Source organism: Mastigoproctus giganteus, chromosome 7 (assembly GCF_048544385.1).
Source record: "Mastigoproctus giganteus isolate SK-2022 chromosome 7, ASM4854438v1, whole genome shotgun sequence".
NCBI lineage: Eukaryota > Metazoa > Arthropoda > Arachnida > Uropygi > Thelyphonidae > Mastigoproctus > Mastigoproctus giganteus.
Genome location: NC_143581.1, coordinates 57,430,751 through 57,454,396, shown reverse-complemented (window position 1 = coordinate 57,454,396; position 23,646 = coordinate 57,430,751). Strand labels below are relative to the sequence as shown.

The 23,646-nt window shown below is 36.5% G+C and overlaps 1 protein-coding gene across 1 annotated transcript in view; it reads left to right on the top strand.

The window, feature by feature from the left end:
* RecQ4 (RecQ4 helicase) overlaps nucleotides 1-23,646 on the top strand; it is a 398,588-nt gene that overhangs the window by 261,317 nt on the left and 113,625 nt on the right. Inside the window, exons 16-18 of the mRNA XM_090378321.1 lie at nucleotides 14,137-14,254; nucleotides 20,512-20,604; nucleotides 20,690-20,865. Coding sequence (XP_090234447.1) covers nucleotides 14,137-14,254; nucleotides 20,512-20,604; nucleotides 20,690-20,865 — 387 coding nt within the window. The remainder of the gene's footprint in view (nucleotides 1-14,136; nucleotides 14,255-20,511; nucleotides 20,605-20,689; nucleotides 20,866-23,646) is intronic.

Genomic DNA, 23,646 nt, shown 5'->3' with positions numbered 1-23,646 from the left:
AACAACCTTCCTTCATATGTATTTCCTGAAAATTACAGTCTACAGAAGCTAAACTCTAATGTCAACAAATATCTTTTTTCGCTTCTCAACCTCCAACCCAAGCATGGTACTAAGTACTATAGGTTCTAATGCCTCTTTTGTTTGGGATTTTCATTAAAAAAAAAAAAAAGTTTTACAAAAGTTCTTCAAACAAATTCTTTCCAATATCTTCTATTCTTCACATAATTGTTTGTAGAGACAAACTAATTTCTTGTAGCATTCTTCATTTCTCTGGCCAAATTTCTTCCACATCTTTTAACAAATAATGTTAAACAGATTCGCCATCACTGAACAGTTTACTTTCAAAAACGATCAAATTTGCAACTGATAACTGGCACTTAGCAGGTAAATTTCTTGACTGATACGTTTTCAGTGTGTTTTGTAACATTGAACGCTCTTCTTTTCACAATACTCCTTTATATTGATCATAGGATTTATGTTTGGAATCATAAAGCCATTTTAAATTATATTCTTTAAAAAGTGACAGTATCTTTACACAACAAATGCACTGCTTTATCATTGTACTCAATGAAGAAATAGTCTTCGATCCACCTTGGATTAAAAACACTACACTCCAAATCGACTTTCCTCTTCAGAACATTTTTAAGGATGATTTTTTAATTCGATACAATGAACAAATTATTTCAAAATAGTAGAATTTCACAATATGAAAAGATTGGTACGTACATAACTGTATTTAGTGTACATGTGACTGTGCTGGAATACATGTACACATTTGATACAGTCGAGCTCGACGTTTGCATGTCTGTACACTCAGTGGCACAACTCTCTAAAATGCTGATTTAGTTCACTTTCTGCTCGGCCTGTATAAATATTATTTGTGGGCCATAATCCGGCCATAAGTTGGACACCACTGCTGTAGGTGATCGTACACCAGAGGTAGAGTTTGGAATCTGAGGAAGGCGCTATGGTTGGCAAAGTGGAGTATTGAGCAGTGATCAAATTTCTGCATTTGCAGGGTAAGAAAGCTCAGGAAATTGACGAAGAAATGAAAGCCATGTATGGGCAGAGAAATGAAGAATGCTACAAGAAATTAGTTTGTCTCTACAAACAATTATGTGAAGAATAGAAGATATTGGAAAGAATTTGTTTGAAGAACTTTTGTAAAACTTTTTTCTTTGATGAGCCAAGAGAAGGAAGGCCATCAACATCCACAGATATTGAGACAGTTGGAAAGGTTGAGCAGCTGGTGCTGAGTGACAGATGTGTGACAATTCATTTCATCGCAGATGCAGTTGGAATTAGTTATTAGTCTGCCCACAGCATTTTACATGACTATCTGCAAGTGTCTAAGGTCTCTGCACGATGAGTTCCAAGATTGCTGATGCCTTTGCAGAAGCAACGTTGAATGCAATATTCTCGCCAACTGTTGGATTTGTGTAACGTGGATGTTAAAAACTTTTTTTAGAGTTAACCCACCCTATTCTTCTGACCTAGCACCGTGAGACGTCTTGATTCAAGAAATGAAAAAAACCATTGTGTGAATGCTGCTTTGATTCATCTCAGGAAGTCATCAATAAAGTGGAATTGTGGTTTCAGGCAAAAAGTGCAGACTTCTTGATCAAGGCATTAAACAACTGATCCATAGATGGGAGAAATGTGTTACTACACAAGGAGAGTACATAGAAAGGGATTAAAGTTCCTGTAAAGTTTCACCTTTCTAGGGCTATTATTTCTAGGTAAGGGTACAGACTTTTTGATGCCCCATTGTACTGTAATGGATAGATTCCATATGCCCCAGGTACTTTGTTAATTTTTAGCTACAGCAAATTTTCTTTCAGCCAGTCAGACATCTAATCTCACCTCAAGAGGACTTTAATGAAATTTGCCCTTTCCTTCTAGTCTCTTAACATAAGCAACTTTTCCTTTTATTCAGCCAAAGACTTCTCATAATCTGCCATAGCATGCAGAAGTAATGTGCTTATAAACTAATTTTTATGTACTGTTAGGATTCTGTGTACCTTGACAATTTATAATCATCACATGCATTTTTTTCTGTCACTAATTTCATCAGTTTATCTAATCCCTCATTTCAGTCTAAACCAGAGCTCTTTAACCTTTTTTGTAAGTGTTAGTCATCTAAGTTAACTGAAAACAGCAAAAATTGATCAAATATGTTTTGATTACATTTGTTTGTTCTTTATTAAAAATTAATTATTAAGAATTCTACCTTCAAAGGGGGAAAAATTGAAAACAGCTAGTAACTGTAACAAACAACAAAATAGCGACTGAATAATGTAAAATGAAGTTAGTTATTAGGCAAAGTTTTAAATACAGAATTTTTGCCTATGACTGCAAAATGACAACAAAAATACACTGCTTGCAAAGTTAACAGAACAAAATGTCTTTCATGAATATTTTATTGCGAACTGTGTTGATAAAGGCAAATATTTGATATAATAGGCATCCCGGCATGCAAATTCTGGGTATCCATCAGAAATCAGTCTACCACCTTACAGAGCTGCACATCATGCAAATTATTCATGCCTATAAAAACCCAGGTTGCAACTACATCACTTCAATCTAATTTTTTTAGCTTGCTCAGTGGGATAGCCATATCTCCAGTACTCAGGATGGCAAGACATTGTCGTTTAGATGATTCTTTGAGATGGTGGGCAGGTGGAGGTGGCACATTGGCTAAATGTGTCACCAAGTGTCGTCTCAGCACTGGAAGCAGTTTCAGTAGATAGGAACCATTCATTACAAGAAGAGCTGGCCATGGTTGCCCAAGGAATACTTCAACCAAGACAGACTGCTACCTGGCTCTAATGGCAAGGTGCAGTGCTACGATGTCCAATCATCACTGTCCTTTGAGGTTGCTGCAGTCTCAGGTGGAAACATTTCCAACTGGACGGTGTTAAGAAGGCTCAATTCAAGTGGACTCTACGCAAGGAAGCCAGTGGTTTGTATCCTGCTAAACCACCACAGAACTCGTCAAAGCTGGCATCATTAACATGTGATTGGAGCTCTGACAAATGGGGTACAGTTCTGTTCTCTGAGTCCCGTTTTAGCTTACAGATTTTGGACATTATTTGATCAGGAGACAGTGGGGAATGCGGTACCATCCCTCCAATATCAGAGAAAGGGAACTCCAACATCCCTCCAACATCATCGTAGAAGCGGCGTTCTCGTATGGAGCAGAATAACGATCAATGCTGCACCCCTCTTCACGTTATTGTTGCTGCGCAGAGTTGCCAAGAACAGATCCTCAAACCCTTTGTGTGACTTTTTAGGTGTGCGGTTAGCCCAGATTTCCTTTTCATGCATGACAACGCCACTGCACATAGAGCTCAGCTGATGGAGGAATAGCTTGAAACTGAAGATATCCAACAACTGCCATGGCCAGCACAGTCATTAGACTTAAATCCCATTGAACATGTGTGGGATGCACTTGGGCATCACATTGCATGCTGTGACAACCAACACATTGGGGGAAGAATGGGATTTGTTGCCACAGAGTCTTATAGACATCCTTATATTGAACATGGTTCATCACCGTCAGGCCTATTTAACTGTTGGAGGGATCATATGCCATACTGACATCATGGGACAGACTTCCATCCATTGTTGTGGAAGTTGATAGCCTAAATAAATTTAAGGCTCAGCTGGACAGGTATTTCGAACGAACGGGGAGGGGTGAAGTGAAAGGGTTTTTTTTTTTGTTTTTTTTTGGCTGATGCTGCATAAGCTTGCTTTCTTGCATCATATGCCTCTACTAATGCTAATGTGACCATATTTTAGAGCATCTTGTATCAACTTCTGTAATGTGAGCTTTTTTGGTAATTCTTATACAAGTAAATCTCCCTTATACATGTCTGAAGTTTCTTGCTGTCTCCTCATTTCATCACTATTCTATGGTACATAACCATACCAAATTTTGTCCTGCTTCATTGCTAACTACACATATTGCACCATGTTTTCTGTGTTCTGTTAATTTTGTCAAGCAGTGTAGTATAAATATTTATAGACTGTTTTTTGTGTTATAGTTTAATAGTTCTAAAATGCGTACCACTTATAAATTAAATTTGCAGAAAAACTTAAACAATTAAAAATTGTGATATCCTACTGTAATAAAAGAATTTTTTAATCAATTTTCTTGCTACTAAAATGAAGAGACAGTTGAAAAGCTGTCTCTTCATTTTAGTAGCAAGAAAATTGATACCTGTTGGAAAGCGGGCAACAGATATGTATAAACAGTGATACAAATTATCGGTCATTTTTGAATGAAATTTTGATTTTACAAATTTTTTTTTTTCTCAAATGTTTGCTCATTTAAGTGCTTCCAAAAAGAGTCAACGTGTTTGCTATAAGTCCTTTAACATTAGGAAATTTTGAATCTGAAAGGTTTGTAAAATTTTGTGTGAACATTTAAATGGAAGATACCTTTCAGTTCTTATTAGTCCACATCTAGACCAATCAGAACTGAAACCTGATAAATTTCAGATGCTTCTATTTCCTTCTTCAACAAATCTGACCTCTTACACATTCTTTCATGAGGAACTGTCCTCCTTCCTTCTTATTCCACTTCCTTTGCAACAAAGGAAGTGGAATTGGTATCCTTCTTTCAGCAGCTTAACAAAGAGTCTGCTGCAGTGAACATGCCTGTTCCCATGATGAATGGGATTAGGCCTCTTATTTGCAGGAATAGTTCACCTAATTGAGTCCATCACAGCAGGAGATATAGCATTAGCAGAGGCATTTGATGCAAGAAAGCAAGCTTATGCAGCATCAGCCAAAAAAAAAAAAAAAAACCCCACTTCCACTTCACCCCTCTGTTCGTTCAAAATACCTGTCCAGCTGAGCCTTAAACTTATTTAGGCTATCAACCTCCACCACAAGGGATGGCAGTCTGTTCCACCAACCAACCACCCGCTGGCTAAAGGCAAATTTCCGCACGTCTATCCTACATCTGTCTTTCCTCAATTTGAATTTATGCCCTCTCAGGTGATTTTTCTGAGCAAGAGGAAGAATCCCATCAGCATTGAGCATGCTTAAACCATTCAAGGCTTTATACACCTCTATCAGATCACCTCGCTGGTGCCTAGTCTCCAGACACTGTAATTTGCAAAACTTAAGCCTTTCTTCGTAAGAGCACCCCTTTGTTCCATTCACTAATCTTGTTGCCCTTCTCTGTACTCGTTCCAGCAGCTCTATATCCTTCTTGAAATGAGGCCTCCAGACCTGTATACAGTACTCTAGGTGTGGCCTGACCATTGCCTTGTACAATGGAATAATCACCTCCTTATCCCTGCTGGAAAAATTCCTGTATATCATTGACAATACTCCATGAGCTACTCTTGCAGCCCGTCTGCACTGCTCAGAGAACTTCATATCTGCCTGCACAATCACCCCCAAGTCCCTTTCATTCTCTACCACTGTCAGTGTAGTACCACAGAGTTGATATGTTGCTCTGGGGTTGCTGTTTCCCATGTGTAGTACTTTACATTTGTCAATGTTAAACTTCATTTGCCACCTCTCAGCCCATCTGCTCAACCTTTCCAGATCCCGTTGCAGCAGTGTAGTGTCAGTAGTGTCCTTGACAACCCTGCCAACCTTTGTATCATCTGCAAACTTGGACATTAAGCTTGATATACCATCATCAATATCATTTATAAATACAGAAAACAATAATGGACCCAACACTGAGCCCTGAAGGACTCCACTAATAACATTAGTCCACGATGAGCAGTGTCCATTGATTACCACTCTCTGTCTTCTCCCACTCAACCACCCCTTTATCCAAAGCAGCAATTTGCCTCCAATGTCACACTGCTCCAATTTGTGTAGCAATCTTCCATGTGCAACAGTATCAAAAGCCTTTCTAAGATCCAAGTATATAATATCAAAGTTATTCCCTGCATCCAGTTCTTTTGTGACTGCATCATAGTATCCAATCAAGTTGGTCAGGCAAGACTTCCCCTTAACAAAACCATGCTGTGTCTGAGCTATAACTGAAGTCTTGTCTAAATGATCCTGCAGTGCTTCTTTAACCAGTGCCTCCATTAATTTTCCTGGAACAGAAGTTAAGCTCACAGGTCTATAGTTACTTGTGTCAGCCTTTGATCCTCCTTTGTGAATTGGGGTCACATTTGCACATTTCCAGTCTATGGGTACCTCCCCTGAGTCCAAGGAAGCTCTCATAATTATGGCTAAGGGTTTGCTTACTTCCTTTGCTGCCTCCTTTAATATAACTGGATAGATCCCATCCACCCCGGGTGCCTTTCTTGTGTTTATCTTCAACAGTTTCTCCTCCACTTTACTCCCAGTTATTTCAAGATTCTGTAGCTTACTGCTAGAATTGAATACACCTCTGGCATTCCCCTTGCTGAATAACTCCTCATGTGTGAATGTCGATGCAAAATATTCATTTAGTTTGTTAGCTACCTGAGCAGGATCATCAACAGTTGACCCATCAATATCAAGTGGACCAATCTGATTCATCCCCTTCCTTCTAGAGTTTACATAAGTAAAGAACTCTTTGCTGTTTTTCTTTGCATCCCTTGCCAAGGATTTCTCGTAATCTGCCTTCGCCTGCCTAACCTCCTTTGTAACTTGGTTGCATATCAACTTGTATCTATCATAGGCTTCTGTGTCATGTGTTAATTTGTAAGTATCCCATGCATTTTTCTTCTCTGCCATATGCCTCATTAGTTCATCTGACATCCATTTTGGCCTAAACCTTGAACAATATTTCTTAGTTGGTATGTAAAGCCTAGTAGCTTCCAAGATACGTTCTTTGAATGCTTCCCATTTTGAATTTGCTGTTGGTAACATCATCAGTTGGTCCCACTGTATAGAATTTAAATACTGTCTCAGTCCATCGTAGTCGCCTTTACGGAAGCAATAACCCTTCCCTTTACCCCTAATGGTAGTTACCTCTTTCAGTAAATCCCACTTCAGCACACTGTGATCACTGCCACCTAGTGGTTCATTTATCTGCAGATTCTTAATGCATGAAGAATCACTGCTGATAATCAAATCAAGAGTATTACTCCCTCTAGTTGCCTCCTGAACATGCTGATGCAGAAAACAATCATCCAATAAATCCACAAAAGCCCTGCTAGTGTGTGAGTAATCTTGTTTTTCAGGCTTCTGCTCATTCTAATAGAAGCAGTGCAAGAATCTCTTTCACCTCTGCCAGTGGCTACTGTCAATCTATTGGTCTTTGTCTCCCCCCAAGCTATTGCTTCTTTGAGTCAGTTATAGCAGATAGTTAAGTTCTGTTTGGCATGATGCTAATGAATAAACTGCATTTGAATGTAATTCTAGTTAGTTGCATTTGAAATGTAATTCTGTTGTGAAAGATATCATTTTGTTGTGAAATTTCAAGAAGAGGAATTTTTTTTTTTTTTTTTTAATGGTTGAACCAGTGGGCCGGATGAACAGGCCGTATGTAGGTTGCTGATTGTCCTCGCTTAAACCTTGAAAAAGTAGCTGTTAGTTGGTTTAAATGCTTAATAGCCTCTATGATTACTTCCCCGAACACTTCTTCAAATTTGGCATTTGAATTTTTTAAAGTCACTTGGTGACCCTACTGAAAAGAGCTTAAAAATTGTCTGAGCACATTATAATCACCTTTTGCAAAACAAAGTCTCTTCCCTTTACCCTTCACATTAGTTATTTCTTTGAGTAAATCTCACATAGGTACACTATGATTATTGTGATTCTGAATAATGTTGAATTGCTACTGATAGTCAGATCAAAAATATTGTATTCTCTTGTGCACTCCCTAGCATATTGCTGTAGAAAGCAGTCAGTTCTGGGAAATTCAGAAATTTTCTGCTACTGAATGAGCTGTATTAACCCACAAATTCCAATCAATATTTGGTAAGTTATTGTGAAGACATTGCAATTTGCTGCTCCACTTTATATGTTTAATTGTTCATTTGGCCTGTAACATATTCCAACTCTCATTTTTGTTTTCCCATAGATTATTTCACAGCAAACTGACTCAGTATTACTGTGACAACACACATCTGCTGGTTTTACTTTTTTAGAATTTGTGTGCTCCGAATTTGCCTTTTCTTTCTGTACTTAAAGACTAAATGCACAAAGCATAATTCCATATGGGTTTAAATTAACTGTATAATATTGATGTAGATACACCATAGTTAACCCATAAAATGAAACTACATACATAGTGTAAAGGCATTGTTTTTAAGGTGCCTCCGTTGCCAGGTGGGCAGGAGCAGCAGTGCGTAGCAGACACTTCTTGATTAGACTGGCGTTTGAGCCCGTGACCTCCACCAAATACGGAGGATGTAGAAAGGTCAGGGAATGACCACCGCATATCCCCGGAGCAATATGGCCTTAGTTGCTAATGCTCCTAAAAACAAAATAACAACAATAACAACAACAGCATTGTTTTAATTATATCCCATATTGTGGCTACTTTTGCAATGAGATACCAGGTATTTCACTACTTCGAATAAGTAACGCTTCTCTAGTAGAAAAGACTACTGTTTACTTATTCTTAGTGGGCACCACCACTCAGACGACACTGCTTTGAAGCTGGTTGGCTTACTCATTGGTGGGTAGGCAAATACCCTGGTAATGCAAACATGCCATCACATTTGTGAAGTTAATTGTTTTAATTATATGAGATATAATTAAAACGATGCCTTTACACTATGTATGTATGTAGTTTCATTTTATGGGTTAACTATGGTGTGTCTACACCGATATTATATAGTTAATTTAAACCCATATGGAATTATGCCTTGTGCCATTTAGTCTTTAAAAACAGTATCATTCTCTTCACCATTTGGCATCTCTCATACTATGGAATTAACTTCACAACTGCGATGGCATGTTTGCATTTCCAGGGTACCTGCCCACCCACCATTGAGTAAGCCAACAAGCTACAAAATGGTCCCATCTGGGTGGTGGTGGTGGTGCCCACTGAGAATAAGTAACAGTAGCCTTCTCTACTAGAAAAGCATTACTTATTTGAAGGAGTGCAATATGAGATATAATTAAAATGATGCATTTACACTAATACGTATATACAGTAATACCCCGACTTACGCGAACTCGGAGTTACGCGGTTCCTGATTTTTTCGTTTGGCAACGCTGCCGCCCACTATCTTCAAGGTCGTTTTTCATATGTTATCGATATACGGTGCGACGGTGGAGAATGAGAGCGAAAGATGAACAAAATTCAACTTTGCTGCTTTTATGTTTTTTATATCAGTGAAGGGGAAACACATTTCACCATAATAACGTAAAAACCAACACAATTCCAGCTATCGGTATAATCGCAAATGCAATTAGATCGAGTTTACTACCAGTTTATAACAGATTCCACTAGCAGAAACACAACTGGATTTTTATTGTTTTATGGTAGTAACCCCTAGAAATGTGAGGTGTTAATAGTGTATCTCTGCCTTTATGGTGTTGTTTATTCAGTTGCTACATGCGCGCAGCTTTGTTTATGCATATCAAGCGTGCCTACTCGTTTTGTAATTGTGCTTTATTCCCTAAAAATAAAAAGGAAGCGTCCTGGTGAAGACACTGCAGATTCAGAGAGAAAAAGAAAAGCAATTATCGATAAACAGAGGCGGACTGGGTCAAAAATTCTTACCCGGGAAAATTTATAGTGGCCTCATACTATGGTTTATGGCCAAAATCACACTGGCCCACCGGGGTTTCCCCGGTAAGGCTTATTGCCAGTCCGCCTCTGTCGATAGAGAAAAAAATATGAAATTGTGAAACGCTTTGAGCGAAATGAAAGACCATGTGATATTGCACGTACTACAGGCCTAAATGAAGCAACGGCGAAAAGCACATGACAATTGCAAACTTGACAGGTTGAAAATTGAAAAGGACTCAATTGTAAAGGGCTTAAAAATTTTAGAAAACATAGACTCCAACGAAGAACGCGTTATAGCTACAAAGCAAGGAATAAAAAAATTATTAGCTTGCTACGAAGAAATTCTGCGTGAAAAAAAGAACGCGCTGTGTCGTCAGACGAATTTGTTAGATTTTATGAAGCCATCGACATCAAAATAACTTTTTAACGTAAGTCATTTGTTTTTTTAATACATATTTTGTATTAATATGTATAAAGAACTGCAATTTTATTAATATTTTTCTTCTAAACTAGTGTTTTTGTTAGTCCTTGGTCCCAATTAAGCAAAATTTATATGTATTTATATGCAAAGTTGTACCCCGACTTACGCGAATTCGACTTACGCGATTTTCGTCGGACCCACCTATCGCGTAACTTCGGGGTATTACTGTAGTTTAATTTTATGGGTTAATATGATGTATCTGCACCAATATTATATAGTTTCTTTCTTGAAGACTAAATGCACAAGGCATAATATGTTATGGGTTAAATTAACTATATAATATCAGTGTAAGTGCACCATAGTTTACTCATAAATTTAACTACATAAGTAGTTAAATCAAATGATGCTGTTACACTACTTATATAGTTTAATTCTATTAAATGGCAATTCTAATAAGTGAAAATAGCAGGAATATTATCCTCAGGCTATAAAAGTAAAGATATGAAGCACAAATTTGCACTTTATTACATTACCAAGTAAAATTAAATGATAATTGATGACTCTGCTCAGGTAGCTAACAAACTAAATGAATATTTTGCATCGACATTCACACATGAAGAGTTATTCAGCGAGGGGAATGCCAGAGGTGTATTCAACTCTAGCAGTAAGCTAGAGAATCTTGTAATAACTAAGAGTAAAGTGGAGGAGAAATTGTTGATGATAAACACAAGAAAGGCACCTGGGGTGGATGGGATCTATCCAGTTATATTAAAGGAGGCAGCAAAGGAAGTAAGCAAACCCTTAGCCATAATTATGAGAGCTTCCTTGGACTCAGGGGAGGTACCATGGACTGGAGATGTGCAAATGTGACCCCAATTCACAAGGGAGGATCAAAGGCTGACACAAGTAATTATAGACCTGTGAGTTTAACTTCTGTTCCCAGAAAATTAATGGAGGCACTGGTTAAAGAAGCACTGCAGGATCATCTAGACAAGACTTCAGTTATAGCTCGGACACAGCATGGTTTTGTTAAGGGGAAGTCTTGCCTGACCAATTTGATTGGATACTATGATGCAGTCACAAAAGAACTGGATGCAGGGAATAACTTTGATATTATATACTTGGATCTTAGAAAGGCTTTTGATACTGTTGCACATGGAAGACTGCTGCACAAATTGGAGCAGTGTGGCATTGGAGGCAAATTGCTGCTATGGATAAAGGGGTCGTTGAGGGGGAGAAGACAGAGTGGTAATCAATGGACACTGCTCATTGTGGACTAATGTTATTAGTGGAGTCCCTCAGGGTTCAGTATTGGGTCCTTTATTGTTTTCTGTATTTATAAATGATATTGATGATGGTATATCAAGCTTAATGTCCAAGTTTGCAGACAGTACAAAGGTTGGCAGGGTTGTCAAGGACACTACTGACACTATGCTGCTGCAACAGGATCTGGACAGGTTGAGCAGATGGGCTGAGAGGTGGCAAATGAAGTTTAACATTGACAAATGTAAAGTACTACATATGGGAAACAGCAACCCCAGAGCAACGTATCAAATCTGTGGTAGTACACTGACAGTGGTGATTGATGATGATTTGATTTGGTAGTTGTTGGCGCATCGGCTTCTGTGGCCATATTGCACCTCCCAAGGTTTTTGCAGTACTTTGATCCAAGCCCGAGGCGGGAATCGAACCTGACAGTGGTAGAGAATGAAAGGGACCTGGGGGTGGTTGTGCAGGCAGATATGAAGTTCTCTGAGCAGTGCAGAAGGGCTGCAAGAGTAGCTCATGGTGTATTGTCAATGATATATAGGAATTTTTCTAGCAGGGATAAGGAGGTGATCATTCCCTTGTATAAGGCAATGGTCAGGCCACACCTAGAGTACTGTATACAGGCCTGGAGGCCTCATTTCAAGAAGGATGTAGAGCTGCTGGAATGAATACAGAGAAGGGCAACAAGATTAGTGAATGGAACAAAGGGGTGCTCTTACGAAGAAAGGCTTAAGTTTTGCGAATTACAGTGTCTGGAGACTAGGTACCAGCGAGGTGATCTGATAAAGGTGTACAAAGCTTTGAATGGTTTGAGCATGCTCAATGCTGATGGGATTCTTCCTCTTGCTCAGAATAATCACCTGAGAGGGCATAAATTCAAATTGAGGAAAGACAGATGTAGGATAGATGTGTGGAAATTTGCCTTTAGCCAGCGGGTGGTTGGTTGGTGGAACAGACTTCCATCCCTTGTCGTGGAAGTTGATAGCCTAAATAAGTTTAAGGCTCAGCTGGACAGGTATTTCTAATGAACAGAGGGGTGAAGTGGAAGTGGTTATTTTTTATTTATTTATTTTACTTTATTTTTTTTTTTTTGGCTGATGCTGCATAAGCTTGCTTTCTTGCATCAAATGCCTCTACTAATGCTAATGCTAATAAGTGAAAATGAGGAGAATATTTTCCACAGATTAGCAAAATAGAAATAAATTTATGTTTATGTACATAGCTTAATTAATACATACTGTAATATGTACATACTAACCAGTTGATATTTCTAGACATTATTTTTGGGGGGGGTTGTAAAATTGCAATCAGTAACAAAGAACAGAGCATGCACAAATTGCAACTAACAGGATATGCCCAAATGAGATATGGAATAACAAGTTTACAAAGCTTAAAATGTAGGATTGAAAAGAATATTCTGAAAATGTATTTGTTTTTATATGATTGAAGATTTCATGGAAGGGAAACACGTATCATAATAATGTAAAAACCCACAGAATTCCAGCTATTGGTATTATCGCAAATGCAATAAGATCGAGTTTACTACCCATTTATAATAGATTGCACTAACAGAAAAGCCGAATAAACTGTAAACTGTTTTTTTGATAGTGGCCTCCAGAAATGTGCTTTAGAAAAATATCATAAAGGCATTCAAAATCGATTTTTATAATTGAACATATGATAATGATGAAAGTGTAGTGCATTTTAATGATTTGAATTGTTTTTTGAAATTAAAGCAGCTGATTCCATTAACCAGTGATCACGTTAATTGGCATCTGCTTATTTCACTTTATGATGGGATGGGCTTACAATTGTCTCTGACCAGACCACATTGTCCTTCCTCTCAGCCAATATCAGAGTTTGTAAACATGTTGGCTGCATGTTTTGTTTTTGCATCCTTTAGCTAAAGTGATTTTTTTGTGCTTTAATCAGTATATTAGTTCTAATCAATTTTTTTAATTAATATGTACAATTCCCATTATAAAAATGACATTTTACTGAGATAAACAGCTTAGTTATATAGCAAAAATTTCAAATTCCAAGGTCTTGAACGAATTACCAAAAAACTGTGTCATTGAGTTCACATTACGATATTTTTACAATACAATGGTGTCTCTGGAACTGATAAATATCGTAAAGCGGTGGTCCACTGTATTGAAATATTCAGTGTGACACCATGTTTATGATATTCCTATATACTACACGTAAATGATCCTGTGGCTAAATTTTTGGGAGAAAGGCATATGTGGGAACTAATTCTAACTACAGATGTTTTGGGGGGAAAAATGACAGAGATTATTGAAAGTAGATGAAAAGTAAGAAACTTTCCAAAAAAAACATTCCACATTCCACTAGTGGAATGTTTTTTTTGGAAACTTTCATTTGGAAAGTTAGTGGAATGTTTTTTGAAATATTTCTTTAAAGGCTGGCTAAATATATAAGCACTTTCTGAATTAGGAACATCTGTATGAACAAAGCTCCTTTAAAATGTTATTTTATTATATGTTAACTTTTAAATAATGCACATAAATTTGTGTTTGTGGATGTGGCAAAATATTTGCTGGATTTTGGAGATTGAAGTCTACATATTTGTAAGGTATATATGCAACTAGTTGTTTCATTTCATGCAGAGAAAGACAGTGGTAAATAGAAGTATTCGAGGAGAATACTAGAAAAATATTTCAGTTCCGACTGTACTTGAATTTTTTTTTTTTTTTTTTTTGTTAAAAAAAGAAAAAAAAAAAAAATGTTACTTCTGTGTGCCATTTCACTATTCATTATGTTCAATATATAGGCACTGATTCAGCTACTGAATGAAGAAAGATTTGAGTCTTGTTCTTCTATTATTATCTACTGCACGAGACGAGAAGAAGCTGAACGTGTAGCATCATTGATTCGTATTGAATTTCAAGGTAGGTCAGTTCTTTCTTAGTAAACAAAAGTAATAGTTCACAAAACTTGTTAAAAAAATTAAACTAGTTATTAAATCATTATATTATTATGGCACATGTATCATTGACATAAGCGTGAAAATAAAACAATGCTTATTATTGTTTATTTGCATACTTACTTATACCAGTGATACATATGCCATAAAAATTGGCACCTAGACTATTAATATATATAATGGAAACTATATTGTTGATTTAAATTTCCTGTAGTTTTGTCACAATTGGGTAATTTTCTATATAGTTTTCACATACAAGTTTCAAAAGTGTGTATGTGAAAACACACTTTTGAAATGTGTATCAAATGTTACACTTTTTTTTCAGAATATTCTTAGTGTTCTTTAAATGTTTCCACAAAAATACAAACAGAAAAAATCTAAAAGCATTTCTATATTTGATGAAAATCATGTCCATCAATCAAAATTTTGGACAAAGTTGGCCAAGAAATTGAAGTTGTATAGGGAAACAGTAGTCTAAGATAGTAACTGTTTGTAATAGAACTTAAATATATGGTTAGGAAAAGTTACAAAAACATGTTTTCATTATGTCCAAAGAGTCTTCTTGGATTATCCTTCACTTCTAAGAAATACTAATAGTTCCTGTATGGACTGAGGTGTTACAGACCTGGAATCTCTCTCTCTCTCTCTCTCCATTTTGTTAGAACTTGTATATGAAAAATTGTCTTTGAACAGGTGGAAATATTCATTTCTAAATGAGATTTCCTTCCTGTTAATGGAGTTGGATCTGAAATTTTTAAGAAATGTAACTCTTTGAAGGATCTTCTGGGTTAAGAATGATGAGTGAAAGGTTTCAAACCTGAGTTGCAGGGTCTGATTCCTCTACTTGACCAGGTTGAATGTCTTTAAAATGCTTTCTTAGTTTCCTATTTCAAAAAATTACATGTTTGTATGAAATTTTTGTCAAAAATTGACTCGACACATTGACTATACTTTTATAAATATGAATACAATATGTATGAAAATAAATTTACTTTTGTCATATTTAAGAGTTTTTTTTTTTTTTTTTCATTTTTATTATTATACAGGATTTCAATTATCTAGACACTTATTTTCCATTGATTCTGATTATCATAAGTCCTTGTACTATGTAAATTTAGAAGCACGTTGTCACCTAGAGCAGCAGCATCTCATTGTTTCATGCACATTCAAGTAATGAATGTACATGAAACAATTAGTTTCTGCAGGCCATGGCAATCCATTAATTTTCAACCTTAGAATTGGCCCACAAATATTAAGCCTACTGCAGTAATTTGCCTTGAATTAGAAAGTTTCTGTTCTTGTTCTTATAGCTCTTGGATTATTTTACATAAAAAAGAGGGGGGGTGAGATTATGTAGACAGCAGTCCAGATGGTTTCTTTAATTTTATTTATTTTATTTTTTTTGGGAACTGTTTATATGTTGTAGTTCTTGTTTGAGATGATCACTCTGTCTTAGACGATTTTCCTCCTATATAACTTCAGTTTCTTGGCCAACTTTGTTTCACTACCCAAAAAATCTCCCCACCCCCTCCTCAAAGCTATTACCTGTGAGAAATGGGATGATGACACCATCCTTGTCTATTTATTAAAATTAAAGCTTTATCTTCTTTCACTATTAATTGTTTTAGGTTATAGTTCATTTTTTTAATAATAATGGAAATAACTTATTTCATTTTATTATTATTTGTGATTTTTGCTATTTTATATTATTTATTTAATTATTTATTCATTTATTTATTCTTTATCACTTCCAAAATATTCCTGTTTACCATTCGGTTGTAGAACCAATAGTATATACAGGCAGGCCTCGAATAACGCGAGTTCGATCAACGCAATTTTAAGTTAACGCTATTTGAAAAATTATATCACTTTTCACTTTACACGCTGCAAATTTCCAGTTAACGCGATCTTTTTTTTTATGTGATAGTTGAAAAAGATTTGGATCGCACGTTAAGCTTACCATGAGTCGTACGGTCGATTAACAAATGTTTGCCTGCTGCCTGCCTCGGTGTGTTTCATCAACCATCGGAAGAAGACGTGTTACTTGTTTGTCTCCTGCTAATAAAGTCAATGCACACTTGCATAAAAATTCAAATTTTTAAATGAGCCAGATGAAAATGTTACCGCGAAGGAGATAACGGTAAAAGAATTAGATGAAATCTTTCGTATCCTAGAGAACCTCAAACAAAAGGTTTGAGGTTTTCTGTGATATTTATTTCGCCAGGGCCCAGAGAAGATTGTTGTCGGCTATTGGAAATTGATTGATGAAAAGAGAAAATCAACACTGTTCAAATATTTCCGCAACAGTCATTTCTTCATTGTGTATTTTATGTCAGCGGTTCCCAAACTTTCTCGGTTCATGGCGCCCTTAGTGTCTCAGTAATTTTTTCAAGGCGCACCCAGACCAAAAGAAATACCTAACAGTTCCGTTTAGTAGTTAGGTCCAAACAACTTAATAAGAAATGCTGAAACTGAACTACCTTCGCGCGGTGTCCGACAGATGTCGAGTATCGCTGTGTTTCCCTTGAAAATTTAAAATAATCCGCGATGCGCAGTTTGGGAACCGCTGTTTTATGCAATAAGCATTTAATTCCATAATTATTTTATCTTTTACATTATCATTATCTTTTACAATACAATGTAAAAGATAATTATCATTATCTTTTACATTGTATACAGTTAAAAAGTTATTTAAAAGGTATTTTTAAAATTCTTTATGGACATTCCCAGAAGGTACCAAGGACCAATTATAATTTTTCCTATTGATCATTATATTCGATTAACGCGTTTCCATTTTGCACAATGCGCTCGCGGGACGAATTAATCGCGTTAATCGAGGCCAGCCTGTATAACCTTTGTTTAAAGAGAGCTATTTTGGTGAAATCACCAACCCCTTGTTAATAATTTAGCTTGACTTTCATTTCCTGTAAAATAATGGAGTCAGTGGTTAAAGGAGTAGTGGTTATGTAATGGAAGATTATCTAGACAGAAATACATTTATATAGTATTGCAGCATAGATTTGTTAAGGAAAAACCTTGTCTGACCAATCTGATTAGTAAACAGTTTGTTTGGTGGATTATGGGTATGTGAGCTACTTGCTTGTATAACCTTAAATGGAAAATGCATTTTTTTCCCTCCATATAATTAATATTTTAGCCCAGTAGTTCTGAAACTATGTCCTTGTGGAATATTAGTGTAAGATATTTACGTTCTGCTGCAAAATTTAATAATATTAAATGGACAGCATTTTTTCAATTTTAACTTTTCTCAAACCTTTGACAGCTGCTACTGTTTGTCTTCAAGTAATGGAAACATGTAGCAAAACAGATATCAAGGATGAGAATTTAATAATGTATAATGCCCAGTTTCAAGATACAAGACATGTTATTATTTGTGTACTTAAGTTTAAGAATTTATGTAATGTTGTGATTAGATAATTAAAAAAGTACATTTATTTTTTTAGTTCATATTTTTGTATATTACCAAATATGGTATCACCTGTGATTTTTTTCTTTACATTTTTTTTTTTCCTTGTGACAAATGCCTAACCCTAAACATAGTATAATAGATTTAATTCATATTATTCTCCTCATGTGATAGATGGTACATGCAAATGTAGAATTTTGGTGTATTTCCTCTTTTAAGTTTAGTCCTGGTTAATTACCTTCCAGTGGTCCCAAGTACTTTCTTATAATGAGGCTAAGATATTTGGTTCAAGATTAACTGGTCACTTTCTTGCTCTCTTTGCCATCCTAGTTAAAAATTTTCCCTCCTCAGTTGTTGGCAGAAAAGTTCTGTAATTCACATTCTGTAAGCTTCCTTTCTTTATAACTTTTGGTGTGATTTTTTTTCAGTTGTCTTAAATTTTATGTAAGCTTAAATCAAACCTATACACTTAATTTGTGGAGCAAATCATTAGATTGTGTTATTTTAACCATATAAGATAGTTGTTATTTTATAATTACAAATCCATATACACTGGTGATCAAAGAAAGTGCATCACCTAGGAATTTCACATTTCTAACCCTTTTTCATGATGGGATGTTACATTAATGACTAGCATCACAAATAGATATATATAAACAAAAGATATTTATTAATAGTTAAGGCAAAGCTAAGTAATATTTGACCGGTGCTCTCAGAATATTCCAAAATGAGCATTTGCAACCTTTATACAACAGTTTTGGTAAACACGACTGAAATGTTATCAGAAGCCCTGGGTTTGCTTCGGTTTATCATTTTAAATGGAAAACAAAATGAAAAGTTCATCGGGTGCAAACTAATATTTAGTTTAACTGCCTCTGGCCCTGATGACAGCAGCACACTGTCAAGGCATTGACAAGATCAATTTCTGAAAATAATCAACTGATAGTTTGTGGTTCCAAACACGAATTATGGCTTCCTGAAGTTCACAAAGGGTCTTTGGTTTCTTTATGGCAACTGCACATTCCACACAATGCATGCCAACAGTTCTGTATAGGATTCAGGTCCGGGCTGTTTCTTGGCCAGCTAAGAGTTGTAATGGGCCGTTCTTCCAACAATTTTTTCACCTGTAACAAGTGTAAACACATTACTGTTGAACCTCTAATGCAGAAATGAAGCTAAAGGATGACAAGGAGCAGAGTCATCATAAAAGATACAGTTACTTGGCAGGTTGAAATGGTCTCTAATGGTTGGCAGCAATTTGGCTTCCAATATAGCCAGGTATCCATTGGCATTTACGGAACCTTTTATAAACTGCAGGTGATACGAAATGCACCCCCATATGATTTGACTGGTAGGGAATTTCACTATAGACACCATACAATGGAAGAATACCATCCATACAATCTGGATGGTATTCTTCACCACGTCTACGGCAAATCGTTTGTCTCCCATCAGAGCCATGTAGGTTGAATTTCTTCTCATCTGAGAAAATAACTGACTTCCACTGCTCGGGGGTCCATTTGACATGCTCCTTATACCAAATTAATTGGGCCTTTTTAATTTTTTGTGTGAGGAGGGGCTTCTTAGGACAACTGGCTACAAGTCCATTTTTGAAGAGGCACCTTCTGACTTACTGCACTTGCTATCACTCCTGTATGTTCTTCCCATTCTCTTTTCAGCTCAGATGAAGAAGAGTTACGGTTTTTTAAGGCATAAGTGCTTCAAAACCTGGTCCTGTTTTGGTGTAGAGACACGTTTGCGTCCGGTTCCTTTTTTCCTAACAGCAAAATTTGAGTTTGGAAAGAAATCTACTCACTGTTGACTGATTACAAGACACTCTATAAGCAAAATGACGGGAAGAACATCCTTCCTCACGTTAAGAAACAATAGCACTCTTTCTTCGTGGTGTCAACTGCACGTAACTTGCCATCCTGACACAAGCAAGCAATGACTGCAACTCTTGCAGGGTGTGCTTATATAACTGAAAGTAATAGCTGATGCAATATTAAATCATCACATATGCATGCCAGTCTTATCTGATGCAATCTGTAAGAAATATTGCCATATACTTACATTATTTGGATGAAAATTACAATTTTAAGGGGTGATGCACTTTCTTTGAACACCAGTGTATATAGCCTATGTAATTAATTTATAATAGGTGTTACCTTTTATATATTCTTTATCTTTTTTTCTTTGCTTTCCCTTAGTATTTGTCTTGATATTGGATACTGAAAGTTGGATCTGAAATGATAATTGTAGTGCAGTATTATTTAGTATATTGAATATACTAAAGATATTCATAGTAGTCCCAAGAAACCACTAAAAATTGCAAAACAAATTGTAGCTAAGTGCTAATTGATTTAATTTTAAATAATACAATTAATCAGCATCTTCCAGAATTGACTTTTCCTTTAATATTCACTGTTTATTACACCAATACTCAACAATATATATTTTTTTTTTATAATTATAAATAAACTGTAACCAAATCAGAAAAGAATGCATCATCATTGAGAGGTAATTAATGAAGAGAATGTGCAGAACTAATATGAATCTACTCCAAATTTCATAAATATATACCAAAATATATACACTGGTACCAAATGTCCAATATGTTTGATATATAGACAACAGTACATTTGGCTTAGGAAGAATTTAGGGAGGGAAATTTGGCTGTCACTTGAAATTATAAAAATTATTTTCAGACAGGCAAAAAAACATAAGCATGAAAATTTTAAAATAGTTTAAGATATAATGATTAGGAAAATTAATTTTAAAGTATTGTTTTAAAGCACAAAACAGAAGATCTGAATGGAATGTAGAAGCTTATCATGCTGGACTCAGTGCAACACGGCGGCGTACAGTTCAAAAGCACTTTATGTCAGGTAAGTAATAATCTTATCTTTACTGTTGTTAAATTACACTACAGCAAAATAAGAGCTACTTCATTAATTTGCATGTTTCTTCTAGGTAGGCTGAGAGCAATTGTAGCTACTGTGGCATTTGGAATGGGTTTAGACAAGGCTGATGTGAAGGCAGTTATTCACTACAACCTACCAAAAAGTTTTGAAAACTATATTCAAGAAATAGGACGAGCGGGAAGAGATGGCCAGGATGCATACTGTCATCTCTTTTTAGATGCTCAGGTAATGGTATTAATACAGTTCAGATCTGCTGTAAAAATTGATTCTTCTTACCATATATTTATTCAAACATCACACAGCCCTAAATTCATATATATATTTATGAAAAACAATGCTGGACTCAATGCAATATAGCAGTGTAAAGTTCAAAAGTACTTTGTCTGGTAAGTAATCTTATTATCTTTATTGTACTCAAATGAAGTAGACTACAATAAAGATAATAAAAGCAAATTCATTTATTGTATCTATCTCCTAGTAGTAGCCTTTGAACCAGTTGAGTGCCAACAACTGTATCTCAGTGGATTATTAAGTAGCATCTCTTTGAAATTGATACTGAAATCAATCATGTAAAGAACTATATGTAGCTTTCCACAAAATAACTCTGGAAGATTCCATCAAAGTTTCTTGCAACGACCGACTAACTAGTTAAAATAAATTTTATTAAAATAAAAATGATATACATAAGATAAAACAGAAATAAAATAAGATAGAAGCATTAAAATATAACAAGATAAGAGAGTTAAAATATATATAATAAAAGCGTTAAAATACATAGATAGTAGCTTTCAAAGCGGAGTGCCTCTTCATCAGCTAGTTTGTGACAGGTATACTTCAGTATCTATTAATGGTTACAATAGCACAAGTCAACTGGGCATGATCATGTATCATGAGTCTGTTGTCCGTAAAGCAGAATTACGTACAAGTGATGATCGCCAGCACTCATTGCACTACAATACAGTACATTCTATAATAGGGTGTAAGTGATCCTTGAGGTTGTCACAGACATTCTCTCAGATATGGCAGACAAGCTGTACTTGCTACCTGGGAGTCTAAAACGCTGATGGCACTGATATTCGGGTGACACTCAAGTCAAGTGGACCCAATTTGGGCGAACTCCGGACGGTCAGTGACAGCCAAATCCTCTGCTTGCACCTTCACGATGGTGGGACTGTTAGTAATCCTGGGTATAACCCCCATGCACAAGTACTTGGTGGGTGACCACCCAGGTACAAACCAACGTAAGCAGGGGTCGAGGTGTGGCGCCCACACCACATGGAGGAACGCCGCCCCCTCTATGTTACCAGGCAATACTAGGTGGAAGATGACTCTCATCAACCGGTGAAATACCACCACTTTTCTTATTGGAGGCTTGAAGTGGTGGAACCCATGTTTAGTCTCTAGAGCTAAGTTCCGGTCAACCCTTCCCTATCTCTTCCATCATGCAGTATGATTGATGACTTTTGAGGTTATGATGAACATCGTGGTGAGATCCAGTCATCCTTACATTTCGAGGGTACAGCTCTAAAACGGTTTTCGCAGGCCGGCCGCTAGTTAGTACACCGGGCCGGACCTATTAGTAACTCTCTAGGAGGCTTCCGGATCAGCTAGTGTATAATCTTGCTACCTCTACTCTGCCAGATAGTGACTGGAGGGAGTCCGAGTAGTGTGTATGGGGGAGCATTGTTGAGGCCACGTTATGTCAAGGATCTGGGTATATTCTTACCACATGTACACCATATCCAAAAATTTCATTACTTCATACAGCATGTCCCACCCACTTTTTCTTACTATTGAATACACCATGAATTGTCAAACTAATAGAGCAAGCTTATCTGCGAAAAGATCTCAACCTCCCAAGGACTTCCTAATTCATTTCGCAAATATACATGGTCTCAATTCTAATCTCAACGATGTCCATTTCCACTTGCAGTCTGCCAAACCTCATGTACTTTTTCTGACAGAATCTCAGTTATCGGTTGATTCAACTACTGCTCATCTCAGATGCCCAAATTATTTGCTGTATGATTCCTTTCGCCTCAAAGGTGGTACTTGTGTATATGTCCGTTCTGATATTCCCTGTCAGAGACTTGGCAATTTGAAATCTCCTCTCTTTGATCTTCTCTAGCTTAAAATCTCTCTACCTCATTGTGTCAAATTCATCTGTTGTCTCTACCGTTCTTCCAACTCGACTAATCACTTGGAGCTCTTTGACTTCCTCTCGTTGCAACTTGACTTTCTCCAGTCCAACTCTCCTAACAGTGAGGTAATTTTCTTTGGTGATTTTAATGTTCACAACCCCAGCTGGCTTCCGTTTTCTAGTCACACCGCAGATGCTGAGGCTTTTGCAATTACTAATGACCTAGCACAGATTGTTCATTTACCTACAAGAATACCGGACAATCCTAATCATACAGCCAATACGCTTGATCTTTTTCTCACAAACAACCCTTCTAAGTACACGGTCGAAGTGAGAGCTCCTTTAGGCACTTCAGATCACAACTTGGTGATTGTCTCTTCTCCAATGGAACCTTTATCTCATGGCTATTCCCAACCTCGTGTTGTTTGGCATTACAAGAATGCAAAATGGGATGACCTGCAAGACTTCTTTTCTTTTCCTTGGTCGGATTACTGTTTCAAAAGTTCTGATGTCAACGTTTGCTCAGATCGTGTCAGTGAAATTATTCTTGCAGGAATGGAATCCTTTATCCCACACTCCACTTTAAAATCTCGTCCTTTATCTAAACCTTGGTTTTCCAATAAATGTGCTAAGGCTGTCCAAGAGAAGAATGTTGCATATCGTAATTGGCTTGTTTCTAATTCTTCAATTTCATTTTCTGCCTACACCAAAGCTCGCAACAATTGTAAAGCAGTTATTAATCAGTCCAAACTAGAGTTTGAACAGGCTAAGAGTAGAAAACTTGCTTCTTGCCCTAATGGTAGCCGAGCATTCTGGTCTCTTGCCAAAGCTATTGGCCGCAATTTTTGCCCATCTCTGCTCCCACC